Raw genomic sequence first — 21571 nt, 5'->3', positions numbered from 1 at the left:
GTGCGTCTCCATACAGCATCACCCAACATCTCATCACTCCCCATCCTGCTAATGGGGCTGTCAGGGTGGCGCGTGGCCGCAGGTCATCACTCAGGGCTTTGCCCACCAAAACACCGACACTTTTATGACGCCACGCATTATCAGCCCCCCGGCGTCGTTATGCTGAGGCTCGTGTATGTTCTCTTCTTCGCCCCCTGCAGGCCGGGCTGTGTTTCTTCGGGCCACAAAAGCCGCAGCTCAATTACTTTCGTTTTCATGCGTCGTTAAGCAGCCGACACATTACATAAAATATAATTATGGGCTATAAACTTTGTGAGGCCACCTGCTGAATATGAGATTTAAATACCTGCTAAAGTGGTCATCGTCTCAGTAATTGTATGGCGCATTTAAGCCTGCGTTAGTATTTCTCCTTATCCTGTTTCAACACTGTGGTGTTTAAATGTAACATCAACAACATTGGCAAATAACACAATGCATCATAATGATGCTGCCTTCAGGGACATGGGTGATACGGATAATGAGCTGTCTTAAAACTAAAGTGTTTTTGCTTGTTTATACTGTTTTTCTTGTTTTCTAGGCCCGAATGACATTATTAATGTCTAGCCCTGAGGTATTTATTTATTTATGTATTTATTTATTTATTTATGTATTTATTTTCGCGGGAGTGTTGTTGAGCATTGTCTCCCGTACAAAAATACATGGTACAACTTTTTTCAAACTTTTGGTGAGGTAAGCATCTCTACCACCCATCTCTAGAAGTGATGGGAATTATATTATTATTATTGCGAATTATTTATTATCTATTTATTTATTTACGATTTAGTTATAAGAGAGCGGGGTGTATGGTTGAAGCACCGCATAAAAAGACCTGAATCCGGCACTCCATACAGTCGCATATTTTTCAGATATTTGACCTTAAGAGGAGTTATTTCTGACATATCCCTGCTCTGATGCATACCGTCGTATACCACCGTATACATACCATCTTTGGGGCTGGCTGAGGTGTGAAACTATTCACACCTTGGGCTTCATGGGGGGTAAGTTGCCCTCGTTCCTTCCAAGGGAGCACTAGCATAGCACACTTTGGGCAGATGATAATGGGAAAGAGATTTGTAAACTTTGGATATACAAGAACTTATATTCTTAACGTAGCGCTCTGTGACCACGTGCTCATTTACATATTAACCAGTGTCGTGCACAACACATCAACAACAGAACCGATGCTGTAATAGTGGTAAGGAGCAAACTGCTCTGTCAGCATTGATACCGCCGTGAACGACAGTATGGCAAGTGCGACCCGCACGAGTTTCCCACCGACAGCTCGGCAGCAACATTATAAAGCGCACGCAGAGGTAGATCAAGCATCTGCACATTGACCATTCGTGATACTTCAAATGCAGCGACTGCCATGCTGTAGATTTAATTGAAAAAAATACATCAGGAGGTTGCCTACAGCCACAGATGTCGTTGTTCTCCTACGTTAATTAGACACCCCGGCGGTTATTTGCTTTTGTCGACCGTGCACCTGCCACTGTGCTCAATTGAATCGTGGCTCTGATTGCAGATCCACTATGTTATGAGAATTCGTGCTTTTCAGAACACTGCATCCTTTAAGAATTGCTAGATCCGTACAGTATTTGGCCCATGTGCCGCAGGTTTCCCACCCTTCTTCTCGCAGGTCAGGGCAGCTACAATTAATAATGCAGGAGATGTTTGCAGGAATGAAGTCATCCAAGAGCAGATGCTGCGTCTGCAAGGACTTCCAGTACAATACGGCTGGAATACAGTGATGTGTAATCAATCCATCCAGGTGACTGCTGCTTTAGTCCTCATTGTTATGCTGTACATTAAAAGTGTGTAGATGCTCATCAATATGCACCACGTACATCTTTGACGGTGTCTTTTTGCACAACTACCTGAACACATTCCCGTGTGCTTCGATGATATATTTTTATTCTTTTTAGGCGCGCCCTTAGCAGATGTAGCCAGGGGCGTCTGCGGTGTGGTGGCGCTGCTTGTCAGAGAATGAGCTTTGGAGATGAGATGAGACCACCCTGACTCCCCACTGAATTTTGGGACAATGGAATTTAAAAGCTATTTTAGGCTGCGGCGATGCCAGGTACAAGTCACGTCACCTGGGTTCTTATGATTGGATGAACCTCTTCCAATTTGATGTGCACTGGGGGGCTTGTGATGGGGCTGCCGTGGAGGGGATGATGCACCGCTGAGTGAATGTGAAGCTGATATACAGTACGTGAGCGTAAGCAATATTTTTCTTCGCAATATGTGTGTTATTGTAATATTCTAGTGTTTTATTTATTTAGACACCTTCATTGTTATTTAGTATGACTTTTAAGTTATGTATTTGCTCCTTGAAAAGCAATTCCCTCTAAGGGGAAGAAATAAGGTATCTCTCGCCATCTACTTGCGTGGAAAAAAAGGAAATACACACGGTGGCAGAAAACAAAATCCCTCCAAAACGCACACAATGTTTGACATTCTTTTGAAGTCATTTGGATGACGACGCAGGAGTACAGACGTTCATAACATTAAAAAAAACCTTTTGCTTGAAGTATTCCAAAACACCCGCAATCAAAATTTCTAGCCCTACCATCAATTTTACACAAACATGACATATTTTATTTCACCTTAATTTGAAATGTTTACAACATTCCTTGACAGAGAAACAGTTCAAGTTCCCCCGCTTGCCAAAAAAATAAATAAGTAGGGGTGTCACAAGATCTTGTGAAATGAAAGCATGGCAAAGTTTCTTGTTCAGAAAAAGAATGTGTGTTGGGCACTAGCCTGGCACGAGAATAAATGCATTTATTAATCACACAACAAATGAAAATGAACTGGATCATTTTGCCCGCCTCAATATATCGCCACATGCATGCGTGTCTGTTGTCCTCGTCTGCTGCCTCCAGGCAGGAAGAGAGTTCACTCTGTGCATTGGTTTCACCACTTTGGAGCATTTCTTCCATAGAACAAAGGCATGAACGGAGTGAGCCCTTTTGTCAGTCATACAGTCTCTTTGTCTCGGTGGGTGGAGGCGGGGCCGCCAGCATACACACAGTGTACAGAAGAGTGTAACAGAGGAGAAACTGAATTAGTAGGTTGCAATATTTTTTTCATTGTACTTTTCTTAAAACTAATGTCAAAATCCCGTCTCATCGTCTTCTCGGAGACTCAATCTCGTGTCTCGTGACACCCCTATAATGAAGGATCTTAATTTTACATTTTCAGAACATTCATTAACACCTAAACTGTTCTATTTCACCCTTACCAAAAAATAAAAACACTTTTTTCAAAATATAATTGGTTAGGTTGGCATGGTGGCCTCACGGTGGCCAAGTGGTTGGCATGGTGGTAATGTTATCATGTTATCGTCCCAGACGCCCACAACAGTTTTTTTCTGAACGAGAAATTTTAATCTCGTGGGATTTTGTGCCACAAGATCATGTGACACCCCTCGTGTAAAGTCATTTTCACTGAACTAAACAAGCTGTACACAAGATATCATACACAAGATATAATACACAAGATATAATACACAAGATATAATACACAAGATATCATACACAAGATATCATACACAAGATATAATACACAAGATATAATACACAAGATATCATACACAAGATATAATACACAAGATATCATACACAAGATATCATACACAAGATATAATACACAAGATATAATACACAAGATATCATACACAAGATATCATACACAAGATATAATACACAAGATATCATACACAAGATATCATACACAAGATATAATACACAAGATATCATACACAAGATATCATACACAAGATATCATACACAAGATATAATACACAAGATATCATACACAAGATATCATACACAAGATATCATACACAAGATATAATACACAAGATATCGTACACAAGATATAATACACAAGATATCGTACACAAGATATAATACACAAGATATAATACACAAGATATGATACACAAGATATCATACACAAGATATCATACACAAGATATCATACACAAGATATAATACACAAGATATCGTACACAAGATATAATACACAAGATATAATACACAAGATATCATACACAAGATATAATACACAAGATATCATACACAAGATATCATACACAAGATATCATACACAAGATATAATACACAAGATATAATACACAAGATATCATACACAAGATATAATACACAAGATATCATACACAAGATATCATACACAAGATATCATACACAAGATATAATACACAAGATATCATACACAAGATATCATACACAAGATATCATACACAAGATATAATACACAAGATATAATACACAAGATATCATACACAAGATATAATACACAAGATATCATACACAAGATATCATACACAAGATATAATACACAAGATATCATACACAAGATATCATACACAAGATATCATACACAAGATATCATACACAAGATATCATACACAAGATATAATACACAAGATATCATACACAAGATATCATACACAAGATATAATACACAAGATATCATACACAAGATATCATACACAAGATATCATACACAAGATATCATACACAAGATATCATACAAATCTTGCTAAAATGTGACGGCTGTACTCACTTTTTATGAGATTTTGTACTGTTTTTCTCATAACCCCTGTCAAGTAACCCCCAAATATGTATTTTTTGTAACTTCTGACACAAAATCCGAGCCTTGCAAGATGCAGGCTTTCTGACAGTGTGCTAAACATCCTTTAATCACCTTGTTGACACACGCGTACACTGTCCTCCTGCATGACCACGTCTCTGTTTGCATTCCTCTCAGTGTCTCAGTGGAAGACAAATAGGAGGTGTGTGCGCGTATTTCCTCCATTTTCAATGGTGCGCTTATGTAAGAGTGTGTGTGTGTGTGTGTGTGTGTGTGTGTGTGTGTGTGTGTGTATGTTCTCCATCAGCTGACAGCCCTGTTGGCTCTGTTTGGTCCCTGGTCTTTGACATAAACACACAATATTCCTGCCTGTGCTTGGAAGGAAGGCTGGATGGAGGTGCGACTTCTTGTCTTCCTGGAACTTTACCAAAGAGAAAGAAAGCGAGACTCTTTGCACGCGGCATCTCGTTTAAAGAGCCCTCTCCTCAGGCTGGAGCGTGTTTACACTGCACGCTTTCAATACGTTTGCACTTCCTTTTAAGGATTCATCGCCATCCCCCCCGTGAATGACATGTGTAGCATGTGTGCAGACGAAAAACAAGCAGGTTTCCAAAGTTTGGATTGAGCTGTCGCTGCGGCTAACCGCATTCCACGTTGACATGCACGCCATTTCTTTTTTAAAACGAGGCTAATTTACAGCGGCGTTTTGTTGTAAGGTATGTGCTGGCCCTCGTCCAGCTGCAGATTTACTGTAAGAGGAAGAAAGGAACGTGCATTCATCCTCGGGTCGCTGCAGGATTTTTGGCTGTGACATATCCCGGAGCCTTTCTACACGCACTCACACACACGCGTGCTGTCATGGCGTGGCATGTCTAAAGACTTCCAGCAGCTTGTTACTGCGTCGGTCACCAGCACAGAGACCCACCGCAGAGCTCAAGTACTGCCCTGAAACATCCACTCGTCGGTTGTTTGTCTACATACCTGCTATTCCACACGGAAGCCTGCCACAGGAAGAAACTGTGTGTGGTTGTTTGTACTGACCCAAATATAAGACGAACCCAGGACTGTTCAAGACCTGTTTTGGTTAAAAAACCCCACAGACAAATCTGAAAGACAGCACGTCTTTTTTAGACTGTGATCAAAGGATAATGTCTGATACTTGAGTCAGTGCATTCCCATGTTAATAATTGGCCATTGGTACTGTCGTTCATACACTTACGAGCATCTTAAGGTCCATTTTAATCGTAATACAGTGTTCCCTCGTTTATCACGGGGGATAGGTTCCCAAAATAGCCCGCAATAAGTGAAAGCCGCAAAGTAGCCAACGTCATTTTTTTTGCAATGATTCTTTACGTTTTAAGGCTGTAAAACTCCTCACCATACACTTGATACGCTTTTCTCAGACAGGCAATAAGATTTTCTCACATTTCTCGCTTGTTTAAACACTCTCAAGCCTTTGTTTGAATTTTACTGATCAACCTACAGGTCGGACACAAGAAATGATTAAGTCACTCCCGCGTATTTCACTCATGTGACCGTGCCTTTTCATCCTGGTACCCCCTTCTATGGCGGACTGGTGCCAAGTGGATGGAGTGAGGGTCCCCGGGCTGGCAAAGTTAACATGTCAGTATGCATTGACCAGGGATCTGGAGATGCCCTTGTGTCTTTTTCGTTAACTGTCTTTCCACTAGGTGCCGCACGGTGGCCGAGTGGTTAGCATGTTGGCCACACAGTCAGGAGATGGGGAAAACCATGGGTTTTCTCCAAGTACTCTGGTTTCATGCCGCATTCCAAAACCATGCATGCTAGCTTCATTGACGACTTTCTAAATTGTCCATAGGTATGAATGTGAGTGTGAATGCTTGTTTGTCTATATGTGCCCTGCGATTGGCTGGCGACCAGTCCAGGGTGTAGGCCCCAGCATACCCCCGCAGCATACCCCCGCAAGCCTAATGAGGATAAGCGGCATAGAAAACGGATGGATGGATCTTTCCACTCACTACTTTTGACATTCCTGCCATAACGTCCCACTCTGATTGTTATTGTTAGTATTATTCCAATTCCCGGCATTGTTATTTTATGGGAGCCAGCCCTTCCCCAGGCGAGAAGCTGCTGTGTGTTTGTGTTTCTGCTTCTGCCATACGACCAGCAGCCTCTGTGCCGCACTAATCCGGCCTGCAGCAGCGAGACACCTCAATAAAAGAGGATCTCCTGGCTGCCCGACCATCATAAAGAAGAATAAACAAGGTTAGGCTGAATAATGATGCTGAGCTGCTTCCTGGTATTACGAGACGCAAGTTGACTTTGTCCCTTTCATGCACAGAGAAGTTTTCAAGAGAAGTAAATGCTCGGTGTGGACGGAAAGAGTTGGTATACGTTAGCGTAGCGACCAAAATATCTGCAAAAGTTGCAAAGGTGGTGTTAAATAGATGATGCAACGTTTTATGTGAACAGCACGCTTTCTGCGTGGTTGGCGTGGAAACCAAAGTGTGAACAGCAAAGAAAGAAATGCCAAACTTGTTTTGTTTGTTTTTTTCTTAGTCATCACGACTCCATGGGGGGGCAATGCCAGTCTTCTTGTCAGGATGCTGCTCCACTACTTCTTATTGCGCTGAAGCGCTTGCACTGAATTGATCATGTGCTAAATCAGCGGTGTCCAAAGTGCAGCACATTCAGTAATATGATTTCACAAGAAAACAAACAAAAAAGGCAAATAATTTAGCAGTAATTTTACAAGAATAAAATAAAATATCAACAGAAAAAAGTTCATGAATTAATGTTGTAATATTATGAGGAAAAATAACAGCATTATAGTTGAAATATTAAGGAAAGACTTTTTTTTCAAGTTGTGATGTGGATAATATGAAACTAATAAAACAACAAATCAAGTTGGAAAGTTACAAGAATAACGTCAAAACTTAAGTCATTATTATGAGAAGAAAATTTACAAGAAGAAAGCTGTTGGAAAATGTAAAGAAAACAACAGCAGAAATGTAAAAAATATATTTAGAGAAGAAAAGTTATTTAGAGGAATAAGTTGTGTTCTCACGAGAAAAAAGTTGTAATTTTACAAGATAAACTCGTAATATTATGAGGAAAAATAATGAAATTTTAGTAGCATAGAGTTGAAATATTAAAGAAAACAATTTGCTTTTTTTTTTAAAGAATATTATGAGAAACAAAACAAAATAAAGTTGCAATGTTTGGAAAATTAGGTTGGGGAAGAAGTTACAATATTGTGGGAATAAAGTCATAATAAATATTTGGAACATTAAAAAAAGCAGCAAAAATTGAAAAAAAAAAGCGTAAAGACCAAAGTAGGTAAAAATAATATTCTTTTTCAACTACATCACAAAGCTGAGATGCAGTTTTTTCCTGTCACTCACACACGCACACACACACACACACACACCCACACACACACACACACACACACACACACACACACGCACATCAGTGATGTAGAGAGACGCAGCCGCGACACAAACATTCATGATGTCTTTGATTATTTAGTGGGGGTTGTCTTGTGTACCGTATTGACTGTTTTACTTTACTGTTGCTGTAAGACAGGTTGTGTCCAAAGTGCGGCCCACAGCCCTTTTTTACATTATGAAAATATCATTTAACAAGAAAAACAAATAAAGAAATAAAATAAAAGCAAAAATTAAAAAATCAGCAATAATTTGAAGAAAAGAAAGAAAGTTAAAATATTAAGAGAAAAAGTTGTAATCTAATAAGATGAATAATAATGAATCATTTTATGAAGAATAAAGGTCTTTTTAGTAGCATAAAGTTGAAATATTTTTTGAAAGTTTTTTTAAAGTCATAATATTACAAGAAAGAAAACAAAATAAAGGTGTCTTTTTTTTAATTAGGTTGAGGAAAAAGTTATAATATGTCAATTAAAGTCAAAATATTATGGGCATAAAGGTATAATGTTACGAGAAGTAAATTTATGAAGATTATTTAAGAAGAAAGTTGAAATATTTGAAAATTTAAAAAAATTGCTGGTTTATATTTATTTAATAGAAATATATACTTGTATATACTGTAGAACTTAATATCAAAGTAGTCCTTGCATCCTTTCGCTTTTCAGTACGTGGCCCTCAGTGGAAAAAGTTTGGACACCCCTGGCGTCGGTATCGAATTAAAGCGCTTTTGTGTGTCGTGAAACGTGCAGTACTGATAGCAAGACATGAAATACCGCATATGATGGTGTCATTTCCCAACCTCTTTTTGGGGAAATGCCCACAGAGAGCACTCAAATCCACGCTGTGACGAGTGCTTGTTGTGAAGAAGATGGAAACACGCTACCGGGTGGGGAATTGAACATTACCTGTCACTCCTGGTAATTGCAAAGTGACTGATGCTTGCCAACCAGAGCCAAGGCCGTGCTACTGGGGAAAATACCAAACATTAGAGCTACTGCCATCATTTGGTGGGCTCTTCAAAGCATAACAATAACAGCGGTGTTCATTAAAGAGACAACATGCGGACTAAACCATGTGACAGAAGCAAGCAGAGAGGCCGGATCGAGACGGCCGGGGGGCGTGGGGATTTGGCCCCTAGACGGAGTCGCTCAGCTTTCAGATTTTGGGATGTTCCAAGTCTTGGGAAGAAAATCCGCTAAAGCTGCAAAATGTGAGAATAGTCACGTGATAATGTGTCCGCTGTAAGATGAAAGCAGACGATAAGCACCTCGGCTGACGGACAGAAGCGGCGGTGGGTTCCCCTCCCTATTAGAGACAGCTGTAGTGATCCACGCAGCAGATGGTGCCCGCCAGGCTTGTGGTCTACCTGCTTTTGAAGTCCATGTCAGCGAGTTACAAAGTCTGGCTCGTGGATTGTTGGGGTTTCATGTTCCTCGCTTTAGATCTGACCATCCATCACCTTTAAGAGCCAGCTCCAAAGTTCCAGCATACATCCATCTTGGCTTCCACGCCGGCTGCTTCTCCTCAGCGGAGAGTAACCTTGACAGATGGTTTTCCATCTTTAAAGACAATGGAGCTCATCCTGCGCAAACTTCTGTTATTTTATGTGAGAACGTCAGCGACCTGCTGCACCGAACCGCAACATGAAGTACACCTGCGAAATCGATCTATCTGTGATCCCATACAAGAGCAGTGACACTATGTTGAAAAACCACGCTTAGGTGCTTCTTTTCGGTAACCTCAACCTTGTTTGAACTCCAGATTTCGGGCGGTTGGACTTGGGAAGTTCCACTGTGTGTTGTGGTTGTAAATGTAGTTTGCGTGGGTCGCTCCCGTGTTGTTTTTGAGCAGTAATCGACTATTCCATGTGTTTATGTGAAGGAAGTGTGAACGTGCGCATATAACAGCGTGCTCTTGTCCAGTATTTACACTGAGCCGTCCCTTCCGCCGCAGTCTTGAGAGCAAAGAGGCGTGTAAAGACATTTATGAGTCTACAAATGTCACGTTGGAGTGGTTGTGATACTTTATGTCACACATGCATGGGTTTAGAGCAACAAACTTGGTCCTATACGATCTTTACTATCCTCCTGTGCGTCTTAAAGCTCTAAAACAGGAAGTTCATGCAGACCTTTTGTATCGTATCACGCTGCCTTTTGTATGCATGCCCTTCAAGCACATCTTTTACGCAAGTGTAGTCACGCCGCAGCGCAACCCAATCAATTCATCTGCAACCATCTCATCTCACCACAAGCGCTCTGCCGCTCATTTCAACTTTTTAACACATTTGACGCACATTCCCGCTGCAAACGAGAAAGACGAACATGAAAACGTTTGATTCCTCACTTGAAAAGCAAGCGATGAAGTCTCTTATTATACTGATTGGCGATTCTTATTATTTTATTCAATAAGAGTAAAAATGGGAGTATAACGATGGATTTTATTGCGCATATATCATATTTTTTTCCTCTGCAAACACTTGGGATTTTTATTGTCATTAAAACTAAATAAAAATATGATAAAAGTGTTATTAATTGTGTTAATTAATTTGACGTGTTACCTTTAATTAATTACCTTTAATTACCTTTAATTACCTTTAATTACCTTTAATCCTGATGCTCCACTGAAGCTTCAGCTTTTTAATCATTTACTTAAAAAATGCCAACTAAAGAAAAATAAACAAAACAAAAATAAATAAAAATGAAAAAATGTAGTTAATTTATTATTATTTATTTTGTATGGTGTTATTATTGTAATTAAAATATGATTACATCAATTCTGCTGCTCTCCTAAAGCTTGAGCTCTTTAATCATTTATTTTAAAATGAGTCAACTAAACACAAGCAAAACAATAAAAAAAATCTAAATAAAAACTTAAAAAAACAAAAATACCAAATTCTGATGCTCTGCTATATTTTGAGATCTGATTTAATGGTGTTGCTAATACCTTATTATGTTGATTAAATATGTATTAGTCATGACTTGAAAGAATGTAAAACATAAATTAAGACAGCTTTGCACCTAACTGCTCTCCTTCTTCATTCATTTGTGAATAAATCATATTAATTCATTATTATATAAATGATTATTTTATATTAAATACTTTCTTTGTCATTAATCATTATTGTAATTCATGTAAAATAAAAAAATACATATAATAGATTGTCAATATTTGTTTAACATTTGTGTTTTTAATATTATTATTCATACATCATCAAGTTATTGCATTAGAATTATTAGTAATTATCATGAATGTAAAATCCTTGCCAACTTCAAATTTAAAATAGTTGTCCTCATGAGGACATAGTACAGTAGCTCCAGGAGTTACTGCATGTGAGAATGTAGTTTGCATTAGGTTGCCATGGTGCATACGTACACACACGTCGCGTTGTGTCATCAATCAGCGTGCACTTCCTGGTCTGCGGCCCCTCTGCTGTAATCTGCATCCTGTACGCCGCAGCAGTTGTGCACGCTTGATCTGAAATGGGCTTATGCAAGGTGCACAACTTAGTCTATTGGCCGTCTTCTAGCTGGATATGAGTAAACAAAGCCTTTATTTGCATGCCAAACAAAGAGCCGCTTCGGACTTAAATCAGCTTCAACCTTTATTCCAAAATAGCGGCCATCATGTGACCTCATCACTGCTGAGAGATGAGATGCCAAAAATAGAAAACTGAGACCATTCGGTGACCTCGCCGGCTCGAAACTCGGACCGCTGTCCGAACGCGCCGAGACAAATGTCAGCAAAAGGCGTTGCATTACACAATAAATGAGTATTGATCGTGTGCTTGTGTACCTGAGACTATCACACCTACGTGCCTGGAAGTTGAAATATAGCGCTTAATGGGGTGCCGCGCACAGACACCAGACACGCTTTACCAGCTTTGGGGGAATGCTCTTGTTTGTCAAGGATGTTGTCAAGAAATTCATTTGTCTGAAAGGCTTGAGTAAAAGTAACGTATACAAGGTACATGCCATTTGAAAACAATATTTGCCACTGGATATCATGCCAAAAGAATGAACTTGTTCCAGGCCATCTTAAAACCTTTAGTAACGAAGCAGGCCATGTTTTAAATAACATGTCATCACTCTCAACTTTCATATAAGCACAAAAAAACACTGCTGCATAATAAAAAAGTCAAGTAAAACCACTCACTCTTTGATAGGCACGTAAGAGAGAAGCAATAGGAAGGTGTTTGCAAAGCAATAGTGACACCTTGTGGCCTTTTATAGGTATTGCTGGAATACAAGTGCAAAAAGAATTCAAATATAACCAAATAATAGGTAAATAACCAGTTTATGTATGTATAGTGTACTGGCTATGCTCGAACTCATTCCATACCAGGCATTTTTCAAAAGGCAACCCCTTCAGTCGACGACTTCGATTGATCTTTCAAGGCACACAGAATGGATATAGAAACATGGAACCGAGCAAAAAAAAGATTCGAATTTCTCCGTTCTTCACTAATCCGCAGTAGAACATAGGTACGTTTCAGGGAAATATCAGTTCCCGACGAGAAAAGGGAGAAAAACAGCTGTTTGTGTTAACTTTGACACAAATGTTTTGTGTTTGAGACAGCTCAAATACTAAACAACTGCACCACAACATAAACAACACAAAAGGGTTGTTTTACATGAAAACAACAATTTATTTGCAAATATAACATGAACTGTTTGGAACTGTGTGTGTGTGTGTGTGTGCGCGCGTATGTGCGTGCGCACACGTTAAAATGTCCCTACTATGTGTAACCTTCTGCGCGCTACACTCCCCCACCCGCTCTCTCACTTCCTCCTTGCTGTCGAGTGCATTAATAAATGCAAAAAAATCCACGCCGAGCTCTTATCAAATGCGCTTCTGCCACCTTGTGGCCGTTTTTATGAATTAAAATCATCATCACGTCTTTTTGCCTCTCGCACAAAAAAAATGTCAAAGTCTCATGAGTACGTCTTTTTCGGTATTGAATGAGCTAATAGGTACTGCAAGAAAACACATTTAAAAAGATGGTAGTGCAAAGTGTAAAAAGAAGTTGGCCGCTGTAAAATAAAACTAAAAAAAGTAAAGTAAAGCAAATGCTCCCTTGATGTCTTTTCGAAACCTTTTTAACTGTTTTACTTAAAAGTAAAATAAAGTAAATGCCCCTCATTTGAAGACAATGTTATTAAATGTACAGGCAATGTTTTATGTAACATTTTATCGCTATTAAATGTCATGCAAGCGTAAAAGAATGAAAGAAAATGAACCCTGGAACTGTTTCTAATATTTTGCTCACCTATTTTGGCGTCATGTGAGAGACCAACTATTATCAGCAGCTCTTAGTACTCTATGTTGTTTTACACCACAGTAGTAAACATATTACCTCTGACGGCGTCAATCAAGACTGAGCGTAAAAGGCGCATTTTCAACCCGTCTCTTGTATTATTGGATCAGATGACGCGGTGCAGGTGCACCTGATGATGAGAGTCCTAGCAAAAATGAGGACATCTCCAGCAAACCAGGATGAATCAGCCCTTTTAAAAATATTACCCAAACGGGGAACGCGACACGGGAGGTCACCCTAAAATGACATTGATGGATCACCTCTATCACATCACTGTGAGGGTGGCAGATCGTCGCAGAGGCTGGAATCCGTCGTCTCGTATTTCTTAGCATTGCATCCGCCCACGCTGTCTCAGCTCACCTGTGCTCTCAACAGCCTGTAGGACGCATGGAGTCTGATGTTTGTCTTCTCCCAAATGGGATACCATTCTTCTTCTTGTGCTCCAGCCACCTTTGTCTCACCTCTCCTCATAGCAAGCGTTTGCTCTGTCTGCTTCCAAGGTAGCAGATTGCGATGATAAGCTCTTATCTTCACGACGACACATTTCCTCCCTTGTAAGCCAATTAGAAGATGTTTAACACAAGCGGCTGCGTGTTCCGGTCAAAAAGGCTGAGAGAAATTTGTTTTTGTGGGAACTTAGAACTTGCTGTTTTTGTACCCGCCCTGTCTGTCAAATGTTGGCAATTCAGGCGATTGGGTGCAGTACTAACGGCACGCATGACCAGTCCCAACATTAGGCACGCTCTCTGACATCACCCAATACGACACCTGTGTTGTCAGGTGTGCTTTTACAAAGATAAGAATGCTCACTGATGCCAGGGTGGTACAGTATTTATGGAGCAATATGTTATGATTAGACAGTGGTGGTTCTAACGTCGTGCCCCTTTCTATGCAGAATACTTAGAAACACAACTCCGCTGGAGTCTACAACCACAACAATAAAGAACATTAGCTTTGGAATTCTAGATTGGTTTCATTGTATTGTACCTAATTTACTGATCATAGGTGTCTTCCACAAGTCTAAGGTTGTAAGGAAACAAGGCTGTAAGGGTGGAAGAACATCTTTCCACAAATTCCTGTGAGAAGCCTAGCACAGAATATTATTATTAGTGGCATTATTTTGTATTTATTTTGGTTTTATTGTACTAAGAATGATTCATGTGTGAATGATTGTTTATATGTGCCCTGCGATTGGCCATGGACCAGTTCAGGGTGTACCCCGCCTCTGGCCCGAAGTCAGCTGGGATAGGCTCCAGCATACCCACGACCCCAATGAGGATAAGCGGCATAGAAGATGGATGGATAATGATTCATATTATTGCATTTTTATTTTTCTTGTTTTATTTATTACATTATTGTATTACTATTATTGCCATTCATATTATATTTATATTTTTTATTTTTGATCATTTTTCTTCTTATTATATTTTATGTTGTTTAATTTAATTTTATTTGTATTGTTTTATTTATTAAATTATTATTATTATATTACTTGTAATTTTTCTTATTATTCTTGTAATTATTATTATTATTATTTGCTTTAATGTGTTATTATTTTTACATAATTATTATTGTTCTTATTATTCTTACTGTTCTTATGATCTTATTTTAATAATTGCATTTAATGTGTGTATTCTTATTAAAATAAAATTGTGCAAGTGTATACGTGATGTAAATTGTTTTGCATGATAGGAGTAAGCTAAACCATTACATTCATGTTGCCTAATTTAATAACCAATTCTCCTTTTTATTGGGTTATTGCGGTTATAATGGCGGAAAGGAAGCGATCTCAAAGTGAAAAGCTCCACTCTCGTTGTTGCTCCAGGGAACAGAACAGAAAACGTGAATGTTGACTCGAATAGGCAGTTTTATCTTTATGGAATGCCATAAATTCCTATAATATTTCTGCGGATTCCCCCATGGAAGGCTTCTGGACAAAAAAAATGCCCCATGCAGTGCACCCCTTTAGTCGCAGTCATAGCTGCCGACTCCAGTGTCACACCTGGAAGTGTCCCACTGACTGAAATGCCATATATTATATCATATTATATATTATAATATATAATACTATATATTCTATTCTATGATATGATATGATATGATATGATATGATATGATATGATATGATATGATATGATATGATATGATATGATATGATATGATATATGTGTACAGTATGTCTATAGAGGTCCATGTGGAGTCCAGCTTGAGTGGAAAAAGAAGTGGGCATACGGAGCTGCTTTGGGGCTGTTTTACCTGCTCTGTGGGAGCGCTCTCAGATCCAAATACCTTTCCCAGTGGGAGTACGCCGTGTGTGTGTGCTTGTGCTTAGTTGTGCGTGTCATGATATTTGTGTAAATTGTGTACGATTTAGACTTGGATTCTTTGTTTTTGTCCTTCCTCATCACGTCTTGTTTGTATTGTCACACAGGCCGCCCGCCAGGTTTCATGTGCCCGCTTATAAACACAAGAGAAAAAATACTATTATGTTGTGTGCTCACATCATGCTCAATGTTTTTCCTTTCCGATAAAAAAAAGCAGTAAGAAATCCGTCATTTATACAATTGCTGGGCAGCTAATTTGATGTAAACAGAAGCAAAACATTTGTGTGTGTCACACAAACACACAAATGCTAATTGCTAAAAAGTCTCCTTCTCAATCTATAATCCAATTATCCAGGAAGTGCTCTGACAACAGCAGCATCTACTGTTTTGTTGTTTTGCTCGCCTGCCTCAAGTGACCCTCCTGTTAAAAAGCAAACACCATTAACGAGTTATTAGCAATTAGCTCTTGCGCAACTAGTTCCCTGCTTTGGCAAGCCCAAAACATACGCCATGACACAAGCTCCATTTTAAACAACAACAAATAATGAGAAAACTCTCCCTGACGTGGTCTATATTGTCCAAACTTTTCTACGAAAGGCTGACTTCAAGAAGATTGCTTGATGAATACCATAAATGCTACAATGAATGCCTCTAGCAGCTTTATCCATCTCTGCGTGCGCTTTAAAATGTTGCTATAGCCGTTGGCGTGAAACTCCTGCGAGTTACACTTGCTGTACTGATTTGTGCTCCTTCACGCTGTGACAACATTGGTTCTGTTGCTGCTGTGTTGTGCAACATACTTGTTAGTAAATGTGGTCAAAGAGCGCTACCGCTTCCACTTCCACTTTCTTGTTCACTGCAAATCATTACAAAAATCTCTGTGTTATACATCATGAATGACAGCCTCCACAATGATAGTCCTCATTGTGGTTGAGATAATTAGAGCATTTATAGACTCAAGCTTAGTCACACGGGATCTCCCCCCCGTAGACCCACCACCTGCGGGGGCAAGAGTAAGGCTCGGGTGCATTGCGGCCGCCTCCCTGGTGAGGTGCTCCGGGCATGCCCAGGCAGTAGGAGGCCCCGGGGCAGACCCAGGACACGCTGGAGGGATTATGTCTCACAGCTGGCCTGGGAACGCCTTGGTGTCCTCCCGGTGGAACTGGAAGAGGTGGCCGGAGACCAGGATGTCTGGGCTCCCCTATTGAGACCGCTGCCCCCGTGACCTGGACAAGCTGACGAAAATGGAATGGAAAAGACTCAAGCATCTTTGGTTATTATACACTGTAGCATCATCTCGTGCAGATGCACCTTGATGAGAACACATGATCTTCTTGTCTAACTGATTTCTCCGTCCCTCTGCACTGTTTCTCTCTTTTTAGAATATGCCCGGACATAACAATGACCTCCAACAGCACAAACCTTGGTCTCTTCCTGATTCCCAACACCTCGCCACCCTCAGCGGGTTCTTACCCCCAGTCCAATGCTCTCCACCAAGCAGGAACATTACCCTGGTTGGTTCTCCACCTGGACACCCTCAGTGACAACTCCTCCTCTGTTGTTTCCCTCTTCAACCTCACCTCGGGATTACATCCTGGCAATGAAACATCAGCTCCGGATCCCTTGGGTGGGCACACCGTGTGGCAGGTGGTCCTTATTGTGCTGCTGACAGGGATGCTCTCCCTGGTCACCATCATTGGGAACATCCTGGTGGTGGTGTCCTTCAAGGTGAACCGCCAGCTAAAGACAGTGAATAACTACTTCCTGCTGAGCTTGGCCGTGGCCGACCTCATCATCGGGGTCATCTCCATGAACCTCTACACGGCCTATCTAGTGATGGGCTACTGGGCCTTGGGGAACTGGGCCTGCGACCTGTGGCTGGCTATCGACTATGTCGCCAGCAACGCATCAGTGATGAACCTTCTGGTCATCAGCTTTGACCGCTACTTTTCCGTAACCAGGCCTCTGACTTACCGGGCTAAACGGACGACAAAGCGAGCCGGGATCATGATCGGATTGGCCTGGTTTGTGTCCCTGGTACTGTGGGCACCTGCCATCCTCTTGTGGCAGTACTTTGAAGGCCAAAGGACGGTGCCGCCTGATAAATGCTACATTCAGTTCCTCCAGCAGCCCACCATCACCTTCTGCACCGCCATGGCAGCTTTCTACCTTCCTGTGACCATTATGAGCGTCCTTTATTGGCGCATCTATAAGGAGACAGAGAACCGCTCCAAAGAGTTAGCGGGACTGCAGGGCTCAGGGGCTCGCGGTGGTGGGATATCGGCGAAGAACGGCGGTGTCGACAGAGCGCGTTTTGCGCGTCAAACCGGCAGTTCCAGAAGCTGCAGCAGCTATGAGCTGACCAGGTTGTCCCAAAGAAAGAGTGCCTGTCGGGAGCTTGTCAGTCGCCTCCACTGCTGGCCGGGGGTTAGATCCTGGAGACCTGGTAGTATCCGACAAGGCGAGGGCGACCCGGATCAGAGCAGTAGCGACAGCTGGAACAACAACGACAATGCAGTCTCACTGGAACAGTCTGGGTCATCAGACGATGAAGACTGCGGCGGTAGAGACAGCCACACTATCTTCTCTATTGTTCTCAGCCTGCCTGGTATCAAAGCTGCTGTCGACTCACACCTCACTTCCTGTGAAGACCTGGATGAAGCCTCAGAGCAGGACCCACTGAAGGGGGTGGAAGATAACCAAGATAGCACTAGTCAGAATGCAGAAAACAGCTACCACCAACGCTTCTGTTCCCGCAAGATTCAGTCCATGCCGGCCATCCGGGCCACCCAGAACTCTGTGGATGGGACGCCAACCACGTCTGCTGACGCTACCACGACCGCCGGTGCGGCCACCAAATCCCCCACCGTCCCGATGTCATTCAAGGAGGCAGCTCTTGCCAAGCGTTTTGCCGCTAGAGCTCGGACTCAGATCTCCAAGAGGAAGCGCATGTCCCTAGTGAAGGAAAAGAAAGCCGCCCAGACCCTCAGTGCCATCCTTTTTGCGTTCATCATCACATGGACGCCGTACAACATCATGGTCCTCATCAACGCCTTCTGCAAGGGCTGCATCCCGGACACGATATGGGCGGTGGGCTACTGGCTGTGCTACGTCAACAGCACCGTCAACCCCATGTGCTACGCCCTGTGCAACAAGACCTTCCGCACCACCTTCAAGATGATACTGCTATGCCGCTGGGACCAGAAACGGCGGAGGAAGCAGCAGTTCCAGCAGCGGCAGTCGGTGGTCTTCCACAGGAGGATTCCCAGAGAGTCCACGTAAAAAACAAAGAGGTTGTTGATGGAACGAAAGCAAGGGGCTCCCTGAAAGAGTCTCTTCCACCATAGAAAGTTTGGATGTATGTCCATGTTTATGCTCCAGGTGCTCCACAAGAACATTTTGTCTTGGAGGACTAGAAAAGGGCTTTAAACGGAACTTGTTAGCGGGTGAAGTATTTAAGTGCAATTGACTGGAGGCTAAAGGGTTGTCACACAGTTAAATCGTTCCTCTTTTTTTGTCGCTAGCTACATTTGTAACGTGCAGAGTGCTTTTCGCCTTGGTAAACACAACTTTGTGTGAATGAAATACTACAAGACTGTGTGGTGTTCACCGACCATCGGATCTCCTGTACATCGCCTTCCTGCTTCGGTATAGGTTGTGTTTTATGGGATATAAAATATTCTACATTTGTGAAAAAATGTTATTTTTTGTGCTATTCGTTTTATTTTCATTAATATTCTTGAACTTTTTGAGCCAGTCTTTTGATGATGAATATGAGTTGTGAATATTCCAGACAGGCAGTGAATTGCTCCTGTGTTCAATGTGACGACAACGAGTCTTGGTTGTGTTCTTGTACTTTTCCTGTACGCAGTTGTGATTATACAATGATGGTATTCTGTTATGTGTACTTTTCTGACCCACAAACAAAAATTATCTACGACAAAATGGTGTTAAATCAGTGCAAGAATGCAGTTGTTGTTTCATTGGAGCAACGGCGGCCTCTTGTGGCGAAAGAGGGACCTACCGTTCTTACGGCCAACCCCATTCAGAGGAAGGGAAAATTGTGTTCAAATTATTTGATGAATTGTAATAATGATTAAACATAAAAAATACGGTTATTACTTTTCTGTTTTATTTTATTGCACATAAGTCGTTTAAATTCACATTGAAGGTTGGTTGTTTTTAAAGATGGTCAACTTTAGGCTACAGTTCTTTGCTACCCTCTGGTGGCTGATTATGGTATAGCACTTGAAACTTAGTTTTGGTGATAATTTTTTTAATCTACTTGTAATAAGGGACATCTTGATTGACAGTTGCCATCTTTAAAATACAGTGTATACTTCTGAGTATTGTACAATTGACAGATGCCCTTCTACTGTTTATGTACTGTGTGCAAAAAAAAATGTTAAAAACCTTTTTGTCACTTGGTATTTGATATGCACCCATCACAAAGACTTTTATGAAGAACATTTTGGTCTTAAGTACTGGGAATGTAAACATGGTGAACACAAGTTTGTTTTGTTTTGTTACGTTTAAAGTATGCCAATCATATTTTAAGTCAATAAACAGTCCAAACTGATCTGCCGCCTCATTTTGACATTTTAATGAATGGCAGTTTCCAAAGGCCCGCATGCTGAAAAATCAAATATGTTTTTGATACATATTTTAAAAAAACTTTAAAAAAGGCAAATAAAAAAGTAATATATATATATATATTTACATATATAAAGACAAAGCTTTGTGTTATTAGTTATCTGTATCAGCATTTCAGCTTTTTCTGTTTACGTTATGTCTTTTTGCTTTATTGTCTGTTTTTTTTTTTTGTTTAATTGTATTTCTAAAATATGCAGCGGGCCATTAAAAAAATGCACTGCAATTGGCCTCCTCGCCGCACTTTGGACACCTTTGGACACAGGCTTAGCTGTGCCTCATGAAGCGTCCAGTGAGCGTATGATAAGCAGAGGAAATGTGCATATTTTAATTGTTTATCAGGTAATATTACATCAACTCTGTGTTATCATTTATTATTATAATAAGTTTTGCATTGATTTTTGCCTTTCTTTCCATTTATGATGGTTATGATGTCCATATTTTTCCCTTGTAGGGTAATCGTAACAAAATAGAACCATGAAAATACATTTCTTTAGTTAGAAATTTCAAAAGTAATGTTTAAAATATTTTCAAATATATAAATTTAATATATAAATATATATATTTTTAAATATATAAAATAAATTTAAATATAAATATTACATATATTATAATTCATTGTACTGTATAGTATATATTATAATTAAAAATGGAAATATGAGCATCTTTTCAGACTACTTTTTAATTTTTAAAAATTTTATTTATGATGATATATCTTTGTTTTATTTTTATGGTGAAATTATGTGAGAAAATTGTGTTTATTTCTTTTTGTGTGTCCAGAGAAGTGGGGTTTTTTTCATGTGGTGATGTATCCTCCATAGTTTTACTCCAATACATCAAATATGCTTTACCATTGGAAAAAGATATTTTTCCCGCCCTGAATGGAATGTTCTAAAAGAGCGTAGGCTTGCATACTATGTTAATTCATGGGTCAGGATGATTGATTTGTTTGCTGTCAGTAGAGAGGCCACAGCTGCCACCTGCGTCCTGATTTGTGGGACGTCCTTAAAAAGAGACGGCAGGCTGTGAGTGACACACCTTGTCAGTGCGGCTTATCGCTTTATGTCCTCAATTCTGTCAGCTATGATCCACCTTTTGCAAAGTAACCCTCCACCAACAGTGTGAAAAGGGGCAAATAAAATACAATAAATAGTGCTTGTTGTGTGATGGAGACAGGGAGGGGGCCTGCT

The 21571-nt window shown here is 40.5% G+C and overlaps 1 protein-coding gene across 3 annotated transcripts in view; it reads left to right on the top strand.

Annotated features, from left to right (window-relative positions):
- The window catches only part of chrm3a (cholinergic receptor, muscarinic 3a), a 90550-nt gene extending 70216 nt beyond the window's left edge, over nucleotides 1–20334 (top strand). For 2 of the 3 annotated variants that reach the window (XM_054799575.1, XM_054799576.1), the window contains one exon: nucleotides 17114–20334. In XM_054799575.1, coding sequence (XP_054655550.1) covers nucleotides 17133–19013 — 1881 coding nt within the window. In that variant the 5' untranslated portion in view covers nucleotides 17114–17132 and the 3' untranslated portion in view covers nucleotides 19014–20334. Of the gene's footprint in view, nucleotides 1–16896; nucleotides 17005–17113 lie in introns of those variants that run through there. The other variant, XM_054799578.1, reaches the window with a different exon arrangement.
- Nucleotides 20335–21571: the final 1237 nt, after the last annotated feature.

The sequence above is a fragment of the Dunckerocampus dactyliophorus genome, chromosome 14 (assembly GCF_027744805.1).
Source record: "Dunckerocampus dactyliophorus isolate RoL2022-P2 chromosome 14, RoL_Ddac_1.1, whole genome shotgun sequence".
Lineage (NCBI taxonomy): Eukaryota > Metazoa > Chordata > Actinopteri > Syngnathiformes > Syngnathidae > Dunckerocampus > Dunckerocampus dactyliophorus.
Note: the sequence above shows the minus strand (reverse complement) of the source record. Positions and strands in the feature narration are given on the sequence as shown.